General features: G+C 39.1%; 1 protein-coding gene across 3 annotated transcripts in view; it reads right to left on the bottom strand.

Annotated features, from left to right (window-relative positions):
* PKP2 (plakophilin 2) overlaps positions 1–13946 on the bottom strand; it is a 73639-nt gene that overhangs the window by 10450 nt on the left and 49243 nt on the right. For 2 of the 3 annotated variants that reach the window (XM_081130820.1, XM_081130821.1), the window contains exons 7-10: positions 8147–8264; positions 7118–7282; positions 5884–6057; positions 133–286 (exon numbers count right to left, since the gene is read on the bottom strand). In XM_081130820.1, coding sequence (XP_080986946.1) covers positions 133–286; positions 5884–6057; positions 7118–7282; positions 8147–8264 — 611 coding nt within the window. The remainder of the gene's footprint in view (positions 1–132; positions 287–5883; positions 6058–7117; positions 7283–8146; positions 8265–13946) is intronic. The other variant, XM_081130822.1, reaches the window with a different exon arrangement.

Here is a 13946-nt window from a genome sequence, read left to right as displayed (position 1 = left end):
TAGTCATCACATTTTGCTTTTTATTTACATTTTCAGCCCATCATTGTAAAAAGAATGTGATAAGGACAATGCTTTATTGCATTTGTATTTCTAACACAGTCACATTACATCTAGATACTCTTACTGACTCACCAATTTCACTGCACAGGGAAAGATTCCGTGATAAATTCCTCAGCAGGGAGACTGCAGTCTTTTTCACACTCGGATCCCCCACATGCAGCATCTTCCGGGTGTGCTGGAGGCCGTTTTCCTTCTGCACCACTGTCTGCGCCACTGACATCGGCATCTGTTTTGTAGGACACATCCTGTAAATACTGTTGCACTTGACTTCACAGTAATAGTAAGTTTCTGTAGATTACTAGAGATTGAGCAAGATGTTTTAAAAACTAGAGCTGTGACGATATCAGCCTAAGACAGTATCTTTAAATTCTTATTAGGTTTTCAATTGAATTACTGAATAAAAAAATTCATGTTTATGCAGTATTTTTAAATACATTATTGGATTTGGTTAGCTACTATATTTTTTGCATGTTTATAAATAAAATGGGCCTGTCTTTTCCTTTCCTTTCTATTGATCAGTCTGCCCTTTATTCACATTTTCAGTTCATCATCGCACAAAAAACATGATAAAGACGATGTTTTGGAATCAGAGTTGTAGAATCAGCCTGGCCGGCGTGGCTCAGTGGTTGAGCATTGACCCAAGAACCAGGAGGTCACAGTTCGATTCCTGGTCAGGGCACATGCCTGGGTTGCCGGCTCAATCCCCAGCAGGGGGCGTGCAGGAGGCAGCTGATCAACGACTCTCATCATTGATGTTTCTATCTCTCTCTCCCTCTCCCTTCCTCTCTCTGAAATCAATAAAAAAAAAATAATTTTTTAAAAGTTGTAGAATCAAAGTTACACTGTATTTACTGGTGGTTGGCATATTCATCTTTTCTGTTTCTTCTTGTTCAAATTTTGGCATTTTACATATTTTAATAAACTTATTCATTTCTAAAAAAGCCGTTTTTTTTCTAAAAGAGACACTGGGCTTTTAAATAGAAACATATTGCTACTCAGACTATCTGAAAGTCTATGCTCTGCCAGAGGCATGTGCATATGCAAGTTGCTGGTCCAGGCCCACTAGAGGCAAATCTCATTTGGAATTAGGCTGGTCACCTACTATCAGAGTATCTGAGTTCCGAGTAGGCTCTTCCCAGCATCAGCAGACCTCCAACAATACTGAGGCCTTAGCTTGTGTGCTGGTAACTTTATAGGTTTCTATTTGAAGCTAATTTGAGGCCACCATGCCAGACATTTCTGTAATTCGTGACCATTCTTCAGGGTGTGATCTTCTCTGTTTATCTTAACAAACACTGCTTGTTTGCCCCTACCTCCTATGGATGGCTGCCCTTACGTTCTCCACTGTGCCTGTTAGAAGAGGGACTCTTAATATAGGGTCCAATATAGGTTTTGGGGAGGGGACAGGAGGTCCCTAAAACTACTTGTGTTTATAATAAACTTTCTCAGGGAAAGGGTCCATAACTTTTACTAGATACTCAAAGTCTCCGTGACTCAAAACAGTTCAGAATGTCTGTTTTATTGTAAACAAGTTATACCTGTCTTTCACTAATTGTTAAAACATTCCATTAGACTACTTGCTCTCCTCTGAGAAGAATCCTTCCCCTGTAGCCATCTAGAGAGGAGGCTATTTATTCTGTACCACGCCTGTGTCTTGGGCACTGAGGTAAGCTTAGCATTCCTCTCTCCTCCCTTCATCTAGATAGTTGTCTTCCCTCACAGGCAAAACTCTGCTCTTCTGAGTCGCTGCCATCCAGCCCTGTCACCCTCATAGCATTTTCTTTGTCATCTGAAGACCGATTGGTCCTTTCCCAACACCCACAGGGGGCTGCAGAGCCTGGCTCAGAGCCTCCTGCACCTCCTGTCCACTGCCAATGGCTCCATCGATTACCTCCTAGCTCCTGGACATCCTAAAAGTCACTGACCTTCATCTCTTCCGTACACGAGCCGGTCACTATCATGGTCACACAGAATCTGTATTCGCCCAGATACAGCTTGACTTTGGAAACGTCAACTCCAGACACTGTCCTGTTCTCCTGCTCTTTTCCCCTCTCTACCATACTTACCTTCAGCCTCATCAAGAACTGCTGCCCCCCCACCTCACATCATCAATTCTCTCCTGCCCTAAAGCGCTCTTATTTAGATTAGGGAACATAAACCATCACAGCAAATGCTATCTTTCTCCTTTTTACAGTTCTAGCTTTTCCCCACCCACCCACTGAAATTGCGAAACTGATTCTCCCTTTCAGCCATAGAGAATATGTGAGAATGACTGTTGATTAGTTGGTCAGCCGTTTGCAAATGGCACTTCTGGTTCCTACTGTCCTGATTACAACGAGGTTTTCAAATGAGTACTAGCTATTTCCACATTATTTTTGTGAAGTTCCTGCTAAGTCTCTTGTCCCTGTTTCTACTGGGTTGTCTATCATTTTATTGTTAACTTGATGAGTTTAATATTTTCTAGATACCACCCTTCTTCACTTATGTATGTTACAAAAACATTTTCCTACTCTGTGGTTTGCCTTTTTTTCTGTCTTAATAATGACTTTTGATTGCATACTAGCATGAGTTATTAATTTTAATGTAGTCCACTTATAAAATAATTATTTTATTATTAGTGCTTTTTGTGTCCACTTTTAAGAAATCTTTCCCTATTCCAGGTCATGGAGACATTTTTCCATGTTACCATTTAGAAGCTTTACTATTTTACCTTCTGCATTTAAATGCTGTTGGAACTGATTTTCAGGTAAAGTGTGACAGTTTTGGCCCGGCCGGGCGTGGCTCAGCGGTAGAGCATTGACCTGGGATCCAGGCGATTGGGGTTCGATTCCTGGTCAAGGCACATGCCCGGGCTGCGGGCTAGCTGGTCAATGACTCTCTCATCATTGATGTTTCTATCTCTCCCTCTCCTTTCCTCTCTCTGAAATCAATAAAGATATATTAAAAAAAAAAAAGTGTGACATTTTTGGGTAGGGGATACGTTTTATTTTTTCCAACAGCTATCAAATTAAGTGGTATTAGAGTGTTTTAGAAACTTGGAAACTGTTTATTTCAATGACTTTTAACTTTTATGAAGCAATGTTTAATCTATGCTTATTTACTTTATTGAGATATAACTGACATATAACATTGTATTAGTTTTTCGTGTACAATGTAATGATTTGATATATGTTTTTATTATGAAATTATTATCACAATAAATTTAGTTAACATCCATCACCACAGTTACAAAATTTTTTTTCCTTCTTGTGATGAGAACTTTTAAGATGTACTCTCTTAGCAACTTCTAAATATACAATACGGTATTATTAACTATAGACATCATGCTGTACATTATATCCCCATGACTTAAATTCATCTTATAACTGAAAGCTTGTAACTTAATTTTTAAACTTATATTACACTTTTTTTTTTTTTTTAAATATATCTTTATTGATTTCAGAGAGAGGAAAGGAGAGGGAGAGAGAAAGATAGAAACATCAATGATGAGGGAGTCATTGATTGAGCCCACAACCCAGGCATATGCCCTAACCGGGAATCAAACCCCGATCGCCTGGATCCTAGGTCGATGCTCAACAGCTGAGCCATGCCCGGTTGGGCTCAATGATTCCTTTTAGAAATTAAAAAAACAAGTATTTTTTAAATCACACAATTTAAGCATAACAAAATTAGGAAAATAATCAGAAAAGATATTCATAGAAGTCAAAATTTTAATAAAAAGCATCTCATAACTTACAAGAACAAAGAGTCCTTATAATAGTGCCTGATGGTGCTAATGATTTCTCCTATAAATCTCCAGGCAAGTTCAACTCTAACAACCGTATGGATTAATACCAGTTCAGTGCAGGCCTCCTTTCAGGGCACTGGACTGGTCTAAGGTTAGGTATAATTTTAAATGCCTTGACACAATTAGGGCAGTTATGAAGATATCTCTGTTGCTTGGATTCCATGAGAGATCTTGGAATGCAACAGGCTAAAATTCAAATTTAAAGGGTTGGCTCATAGTGAGCCATACTCAGAGCATAACAAGCTTAATTAAACACACACACACACACACAGACACACAGACACACAATGCAATTTAATTTCTGACATTTTCTTGTAAGTTGGCTGGTAGTTAATAAGAGGGCTTCCACGGTTTGGGAAAGTGGTGGAAATGGTTTTGGGAAACTTAGCATGGGAAAATGAGAAGGTAAGATGATAATGTCCCTGAGTCATTCAGGTCTCTGGTAGTTTACCATTTCTGTTTGGGCATAAGTACATTTTGCAAAAAATCTAACAGACTGAAAGTCTGTTCATAATCTTAACCACAGTGCTAAGATAAAGGTTGGTTTTAATTCTGCACAATTTTATTCAGAACAGAGCAAACTTCTGTGTAAACACATTAAAGAAAGAACCCGGTTTCTCAAATAAAGAATAAATAATATTTTTGTTATCTATAAGAGTGCTTTTCCCTAAGAGGATGGCCACTTGGAGCCTGGCCACACAATGAACTATTTTGGGGGTTTGTGCTAATCATTTTATGACCAAGGTAAATAATTTTAGCTCAAATAGTTATTTATAGAATCCCTAACTATGTGTGGCAAGGTGCTAAATACATGGGGAAGGGAATAAGCTTTTACGGTTTTATGTATTTTGACTTTGTTCCTATAAAGTAAGTGAGGAGCAGATCTTTATTGTGTAGTTGAAGTTCTTGGACACAAAAGCACAGGTGTCATTTCCAACTCCATACTGCAGTGGACATCTGCTGTGTTTGCCTGCCCAACATTCATTACTCCTTTTGGTAATAACACTCTGATTTTCCATTAAGGTGCTACCAGTGTTTTACCATTTCAGTGGTACAAGCTGGCAGTGACCCTCTCCTGCTCAAACCCATGCCTCTGAAATTCACATGTGGGCACATTACCCAGATCTGGCCAATCAGAACATCACAGGCTCCTGGCCACAGGTATCAGTTCAGCAATGGGTAAGGGAGACTAATTCTCTGAGTTCTTAATGGAACTACTGGGCAAAAGTAATTTGTTTCCTTATGGGGACATTGGTGTGGATAAAATGTCAGCCTGAAATCATTAGTGGCTACCTTTGCTACAACAGAGCTGTTAAGAATGAAACCAATAGCCCTGGCCAGTGTGGCTCAGTTGCCTGGGCATCGTCCCTGGCACTGAAAAGCTGACAGTTCAATTCCCATTGAACTGTCAATGCCCTGGGTTGGGGTGCTTGATCCCCAATGGGGGGCATGCCGGAGGCAGTCAGCCGATTGATGTTTCACTATCACATCAATGTTTCTCTCTCTCTCTAAAAATCAATATAAAATCTTTAAGGGAAAAAAAAAGAATGAAACCAACAGAGGAAAACAGATCAGCAGTCATAACTCCAATGGCTGGGGTACCTACATCCCACCATGACGGAAGGAAGACTCACCTCGACTTTTCAGTTATGTAAGCCAAGAAATTCTTTCCTTCTTTCCTCCCTCCCTCCCTCCCTCCCTCCCTCCCTCCCTCCCTCCCTCCCTCCCTCCCTCCCTCCCTCCCTCCCTCCCTTCTTTTCCTTAAGCCAGTGTAGGTAGGATTCTGAGACTTCCAACTGAAAGAGCTCTGGCTAGTATTAGTATCTATGAGTCTTTCCCTCGCAGTGACCTGGCTTGGCAGAAGCTGAGGTGGGAAGTTCTGGAACCCTAAAAGTCTTTGACAATTCCTGAGAACTGACTTAAATAAAGGGAGAAAAACTTTTGTTCTTACCTCACTGCCTCATCTCTAAACCGACTGCAGGTCCATCTACAATGTCATTAACTTTCAAAAGGAGGAAAACAGGCATGATACTCACTGGTCCAGTTCCTGCTGTGAGATTCTGGAGCGCTCCCAAAGATGCCTCCTGGGTGTAGCTTCGGACACTTTTGGCGATCAAGGACAAATACATCCGGATCACGATGGAGTGCCACAGCCACTCCACACCCTTGGGGTTGCTCTTTTCCTCGGGCATGGGCATGTCCTGGTACTGCTAACCACACACAGGATGAAATCTAGAATTAATGTCTGCAAGTGATTTCTGTAACTACGCACCCAAACCAAGAGACTAGAAATAGCCTAGAGAGAATCATAATTTGTATAGTAAGAAGCCCCTGAAACAGAAATGAAAAAGCAGATATGTCCATTTTCCAATGACTTAACTTTTAGCCCACGATGATGATTTCTGCCTAGCAACATCCCATACCCCCAACCTTCCATTTCACAGTGCGAAAGAACCCAGAGAATAAAGCATAGGCTGTCCTAGAACAGTTTTCAGGCTGATGTTAAATGAAAAGCTAAATTAGGCACAAACACCCTGAAGATAAGAAAAACAGGCCTCTTTCCTCAGAGTCTGGTAAAGCGGTCTGGGATCACATCAGGATTCTAAATTTACCAGCCCTTCTCCAAGTTCACAAACACCACGCCACTCCGAGGAGCAGGAGAGGTCACATTCTTTCAGTTTCTGTGAAATGACAGTATGGGAGGTATTTCTTCCTATGGGTTTGCTTTTAGGATGCCCAACGTTTTTTGTCATTTTTTTTTTAAGAATGTCCAAATCTCAATATCAGGGCTGTTTTTAAATGTTAAAACAATTTATATACCACTAGCCATGTTGCTTTAAGCCTATTTCCTAAGCTGCAGGGCATAGGGCAGTATTATTTTAAGGGCTAACAATGCAAATCTGGAGCTGGATTGCCTGGAATTGAATCCCATGCCCTCTATTAATTTGCTGAATTATTCTGGGAAAACGATTTAACCTTTCGGTACCTCTGTTTCCTCTTCAGTAAATGAGGGTATTAATCATCTACACCTTGTAGGGTTGATGTAAGGATTAAAAGAACTCAAAATAATGCTTGACATACGGGGTGGGCAAAAGTAGGTCTGTAGTTGTTCGTGTGGAAAATAATACAATAATTAATAAATAATAATACAAGAATAAACCCTGTTTCACGTACTCACAGCTGTAACCTACTTTTGCCAACACCAGTATCCTAAGTACTCAGAAATGTACACACACAAACACTTTTTCTTTCAAAGCCCTCCCTATATACCTCTTTTACTTTCCTGCTTCGATTGCCGAAACACCCAATACTTTTGTTGTTGTCAGTCTGGATATTCCGGTTTTGAATATAGATACTCTGGGAATATTTCTCTGGGAGCTCTGCCTCCAGCTGGTAGGAGAGGTTATGAAGAATGCACACACAGTTCTCTGTGGCCTGAGGAAACACAAATATTGATCAGATACATACAGACATCCCCTTTCAAGTGTGATATCACAGGACGTATGAGGCTCTAGATCTTACAAGGTTTACTGGATGCTTGGACTGTAGGGATCCTGGGCAAGTGGAATGAGTGTGGCTAGAAAGGCTAAGGATAGACCATGAATGGTCATGAGCACAATGCTAAGGAACAGAGACTGAATTTCTTAAAACATTGGAGAGCCCTTCTCCTTTACTTATTAAAGAGTGTGTTCAGAATGATTCTGTATTTTAAATGCATAATTTAGTAGTCATGTGGAGTTGGAAAACAGGAGATGCTGTTGGTAGGAACCAATCAGGAGCCGACTGCAATGATCAGTATGAAAGTTGCACAAACTAGGACAGCAGAGGTAGGTAGTATTAGAGAGAAGTGGTAAACCAAAGGGCATTTCACAGGTAGAATGGGCATGGTTTGTTGCTCAGTAAATGTGGGATGTGAGGGGAGGCAGTGCAAGATTATTCAGATTTCTATTTTTATTTGGTGGATGGTGGTAATTGTTAAGAAAGATTATACAGAGAAGGAGCAAGTTTGAGGATGAGGGAAGAGATGAATTTGAGTTCACTGCTGAACACAGAGCATGTGGGCTTCTTTCAAATATCTACATAGAGTTGTTAAAGGAATAGCTGGAAATGTGGGTCTGGAAAATAGGAAAAAATGGGGCTTGATAGATTTTAATATTTCTAAGCACATATGGGAAATCTTAAGTTCAGTGCATGAATTAATGAAAAAAGCTCAACCCAAACAGCTACTTCAAGAATACTCTGAAGAGTCTTAGTCAGACAACATAATTCAGTATGTAAGATATTTAACTCTTGCCTTACCTTGTCGTCTGGCTGGTAATCTGCAATGGTCCCTCTGACATAATGGACCAATGAGTCAATCAGTCCATCACACCTTCTCATCACTTTCCTCCCATCAGGGCCAGCTGAACTCATGTTTCTATCAGGAAAAACACACAAACAAAAACTGTAAGGCTTAGGCCATGTATCCAACAGGTCTCTGTTTCAAAGCTTTACCTGATGCTTCTTCCGGGTTTGGAAAACTGACAAGTTTGTCAAAGTGTGACAGACTTTTCCTGCGGTCTCTATCAATTGCTCAATGGTCATTAAATCTGGACACAACTTCTAAGTATATTCATATAACACATTACCGTCAATAAGTCTCTTCTGTCTACTTCATTCAAAGCACCAAGGTCATAGCACTATTTACTTAACCTTCACCCAATTTTTGAGAGGGTATACATATGAGGCAAAGACTTTGCAACTAAAAGAACAAAGGATGCAATAGGCATTGTTTACTAGAGATAGCCAAGTCCCAACTTATTCTGTGACTTAACTCTAAGGTACAGAAAGTCACTTAAATTCATTGGGCCTCAGTTTCCTCATTTATAAAGATAGGGTGCTGAACTCTATTATTTGGGGGGTTTTTGTAGGTTTCAGTATAAACTGTTATCAACAAATATTAAACCAGATACTCTAAAATGTCATGATTTTATAATTAAAATGGCAGAGAGAAGTCAAGGCAAATGCAGGGTTTTACAGTGTTAGACCTAAGTCAAGAACATGACCTATAAATATCTTTGTACTTAGTCTATTTCTAATTTTGCTAAGCCGTGACACCTTTCTATAAACAGTAACTGAATCTACGAGCGGAGGTTGTTTCCTTATAGAGAATTGAAGCTTATCAAATCCAGTCAAGTAATGCATTTGGGGATCATGTTTCAAATTCAGATCATGTTTATATTCAGGTATTATTGTTACCATGTTCCTTTGGATTAAGTTTTTCTTGTTAGCACTAACTATTTGAAAATATTTTTTTCCTAAAAATGTTAGCATCTTTGTCAACAAGAATAGCAAAAGAACAATGCCTTTCGCCAACTTCAGTTGTTAAGAACTATTCTTATAAAATTGATCAGATCGGTTTTTACTGATAGGCAGAATACTCAAAGCACATTAAAGACTTATTTATAATGTCGCAGTGCCATTCTGAACATCAAAACAACTACAATTCTAAGAACTTTTTGGGTCTTATTTTCTTCATTTTAAAAATAATATATTGCACTAAGTGATTTCAAACAGACTTTCTGCTCCCTCCCTGCCTGGTGTGGCTCAGTTGGTTGGAGCATCGTCCCATATACCGAAAGGTTGTGTGTTCAATTCCTGGTCGGGGCACCTACGAAAGGCAACCAATCAATGTTCTCTTTCACATCAATGTTTCTCTCTCTTTCTCTCTCCCCCTCCTTCCCTCTCTCTTTTTCTCTCTCTCAAATCAATAAACATATTCTCGGGTAAGGATTAAAAAAAAAAAAGACTGTCTGCTCCCAAATACTACATTCAACAGATATTGTCAAAGAACAAATGTGCCCAGCATTGTAGCAAGAACTAAAGGGAACAAGGGAAGAGCACACAACACTGTACTCTGCTCCCATGGACATCACATCTATAGGGTGAAACTGATGATACCTGAGCATTTTTAAGCCACAAAAATGCAATTTCATGATTCAACCTAATAGTTGAGGAGATAACACTACTATACCTAAAACACGGAAATACTGACAATTTAATGGCTGCTGCATTGATACAACAAATTTTTAATTTTAACAAAATCTTATTTGTGACTTTAGTTCTCATTTGACATGAGAACTAATCTAATTAAAGATCTTTAATCTAATTAAAGATTCACTTCCTTCCTTACTTTTTACTGTACCTGAAAAACTGTGACATTTTGACCATTAAAAAAGATAATGAAGGGTCCATAAACTCAATAAAACCATTTTTACTATAGCTTTTTCTCAAGAACTGACCATTTGAAACAAGATCCTCTATCTACATGGAAAAACTGAGGTCCAAAGAGTTTAAGTTACTTTTCCTGGTGATAGTAAGTTAAGTGATTTCAAGTCAGGATCGGAGAGCTGTTCTTTATTCTGTGCCCTAGGCTGCTCCAGAGTGGAACAAAGTCCATCCAACATTCATTCAGTCTGCCATTTGTTTAGCAAATACCTTACGACCCCAATTCCAAGACAACGTTATCACGTTTTAAAGCTTCCCTTTGCACTTTTCAACCTCTGGCTTGGGAAAATGGCAGTAGTTTAAGACTGCTTTGACAAATTGAAGGTCTGTCTCTCTCACTAGCTAAACCCACTACATACCTTACAGAAGGATGACTTAGCTTTGCTTAACCTCAGGGTGTTTATTTTGGGTGGGAATGGTAATTCAGTTTGGCAGCACTGACAGTTCACACACACTAACTGTTGTCTGGTAGTTTGGTATTATCCAGGCTCTCCTTGCTTGAAATGGGACTTATCAGGGATTCCTGGCAGTTGATACCTTTGCTGACAGAAAGCGCATGGAACCCCACTGCTTCAGTATTTGCTCCTGCATATCAAAAATAGTTCCTACCTTACTCAACCGCCCAGAAATATGAATGATAAGGGCGTATTACTTTATAGCACTGCATCCATGAATATAAGTCACTAGTCAGAAAGGAATTTGTTATTGTACCATCCAATAATTATTAGAAAATAATATATCCATCTTAAAAGTTATTTTTCTCAATGGCTAATACTTTAGTTTGTGGGAATCAGAGAATTAACATGGCTAATCTTAGGCAGAATGATCCTTGTACAATGTATCTCCTTAATCCTGAGAAATATTTACCTGTAACTATTTCCTATGTATAGCCCAATAGAGGTTTAAAATGGCAAAATATCTCAAAACTATAAATAAAATATATTAAAATTATCTTGTTGAAAAGTAAAAGAGAATGAGCATACAGAGTAGTTACTCAATAAAAACTGATTATTAGAGTTACCAATGAATATATGGGAAACCTTTAATTTAGTGTCTATGGTTTGAATTTGATTAAACAATGAGTTTTCTTTGGGTTGGGATAATACAACAGAAGTCTGAGTAAATATGTGGGTACCTCTTAGAAAACTAAAACTGTATACTACTGTATACTAAAGTTTAAATTTAAAAATTAGGTCCTACCCTGGACAGTTTGGCTCAGTGGTTAGACCACTGGCCCTTGGACTGAAGGGTTAAGGGGTCCATTCCTGGTCAAGGACACGTATCTCGGTTGCAGGTTCTATCCCCAACCCCAGCCAGGGCACAAGCAGGAGGCAACTAATCGATGTGTCTCTTTCACATTGATGCTTGCTTGTTTGTTTCTCTCCCCTGCCACTTCCTCTCTCGAAAAAAAAAAAAAAAATCAATGGAAAAAAATATCCTCTGGTGAGGATTTAAATAAATAAGTAAATAAATAAAACCCAGGTCCTTGGACCAGGGCTTGGAGGCTGCCCACCCCTCAGGAGGGGAAGTGGAGCAGGGTTCTAGAGCTCTTTACCTCCACTGGGCCTGAGTGAGAAGATGCCAGCTTGAGCTGTAGTTTGTGTTTGAAATTAAAAGGAATTTTCAGGCAATATGACTTGCAAGGGGTACGAACAGAACTTGAACCCTGTATGTCTCTGAACAAAACTTCACATGTTTAGGAGAATTCAGGTGTTTCATCTGAAAGCAAATCAGTGATTCATGACTCTTCCTGGGACTACTTATCTCACACATTCCTGAGTGTCACAGTGAAAAGGGGAAAAGAAAACCAAAGACTCAGGACCTCACTGGAATTAAAGGGAAGGTGGTATGCCACTGTTAAGATTAACAGCAGTGTGACTAAACCTTAAATTCATATGGCACACCAAAGAATGGACAATGTCAGATGATAAAAGGAGCTGCCATTCAGTGTGTGTGCTAGACGTTATGGTAGGTACCTTACCAATATCGTGATCTATAACTTGCACAAAATTCCTGAAATGAAGGTTTGCTAAAATTTCATTCAGAATCCTGACCTGTGACTCTTGTTTAAAATCAGAATTACCTGCTTCTAACAGGATTGTTACTGGCCTTTCCATGTAAGGGCTGTGTGCGCGTGGCTACAGGCAGGTGTGCCGTCAGATAGCTAGTTTGCCAGCTCTCAAAGTCCAAGCTCAGTGAATGGTCAGCTGGCCTGGGGAACTGAAGTGCTGATATGAAATATTTAAAGTAAAAGGGCATAATTATTTCCAGGACATGAAAATCACAGGAAAAAACAGGGTTGGAGTGAATTTTTCCAAGACACTTTGCCAACAAAATAAATAATTCTAAGAGGCAGAGATTTTTTTTTTTTTTTTTTTTAATAAGGCCATTCTACTTATAATAGGTGCGTTTTCCTACTAATGACTCTTCCTGGGACCATCGTATACAAGATCTGCTGTCTATGGGGCAAGTCTTAAAGTTCTAACCAGTGCACTGAGATGGTGATCACCTCAACGGTTTTTAAAAATTGTAGGTGCACCTTCCTAATATCATGTGTTGTAAATTGTGCAGTTAAGACCCCAGTAGTACCAGTCAATTAAGTACTTGCTCAGAGTCCATTCTAAGACCCAGTAGGCACTTGATAAGACAATGGTTGATAAGGAGGCATCCTTCTTCCTCTCGTTATTTGAGATTTAGGTCTGGGCTTTTGTTTAACTCTCAGCTGATACATATCAAACAGTTGGGCCTTGTCTGTGATTACCAGAAAAAGCAGCAGAGGCAGCCTGTGGTTGCACAGAACAAAAGGGGAGCCTCATCTGAACTGGCAGAGCAATAAAAGTCTCTGCCCAAAGAAGGGCTTGTCTGTTATTCTGAAGTCAACATCAGATCCTGAAGGTATCCGCAAACATCAGCCAAAGTCAGCTGCTACATCTGCAAACAGAAGAAACATTGGGAGATAGAACAAAGCTCTACCACCTACACATTCTGTTTCTTCCAGGACAAGGAACATTAACTGCACAATGATATGTCAGCATCTATGACACATCAAGAAACCAGAATGTGGAGGAGGAAATCTATCCCCGAAATCCTTTAGTTCTGTTTCCCTGCATTTTTGGGTCTTCCAAAAGTATTCTACCAGTCGATGCAGCCAGTAATCATTTGGTTGGTAGGCAACAGTCATTTCCTCTTGATTTAGGCAGGCTGTTCAAGGTTGAGTGCCAAATTCCACTTAAAATCAATTATAAACAGCAAATGAATTTCTAAAATATGCACAGAAGCCTCTGGAACTTGAACAGACATTTTTGACACTTAAATGAGAGGTCTAGGGTGCCAGACTAGAATTGATGAAGATGCTCAAGACCTAGAGTAGAACATATGATGCTTGGATAGCCTGCACCTCCAAGACAGGGACAGAGTCTGACCACAGGATAGTAAGAAAGTCATCAGTGGTTTTATCCAAATATATCAACCCACTCATTTGTGTGTTTTTTTATAATGATGACTTAAAAAAATTTTAGTAGTAGTTCTGACTATGACGATAATTTTAGTTTTTTTTTTAATTTCAAAGACTTTCAGTGTGGTAAGATAGAGTTAATAAAACACTACCTTAAACTGTAAATTATATGCAGATTTTTTTTTTTTAACATGAAGAAGCTTTTAAATATTTCTCACGAAGACATTCTTGAGAATTTCTTTTTCTGTTCAAGATTCAACTCATAAACTGATAAAGGCAAGCAAATATAGTCTTCTTGGTGTAATAAAAATTATGTCTGTTTTTTTTGCTGATTTTTCTTCTCCCATATTTTCTCTATTCATGTATTTTCTTTAATTA

This window comes from Miniopterus schreibersii, assembly GCF_964146895.1.
Source record: "Miniopterus schreibersii genome assembly, chromosome: 2".
Classification (NCBI taxonomy): domain Eukaryota; kingdom Metazoa; phylum Chordata; class Mammalia; order Chiroptera; family Miniopteridae; genus Miniopterus; species Miniopterus schreibersii.
The sequence above is the reverse complement of the archived record's forward strand: the minus strand, read 5'-3'. Positions and strand labels throughout refer to the sequence as shown.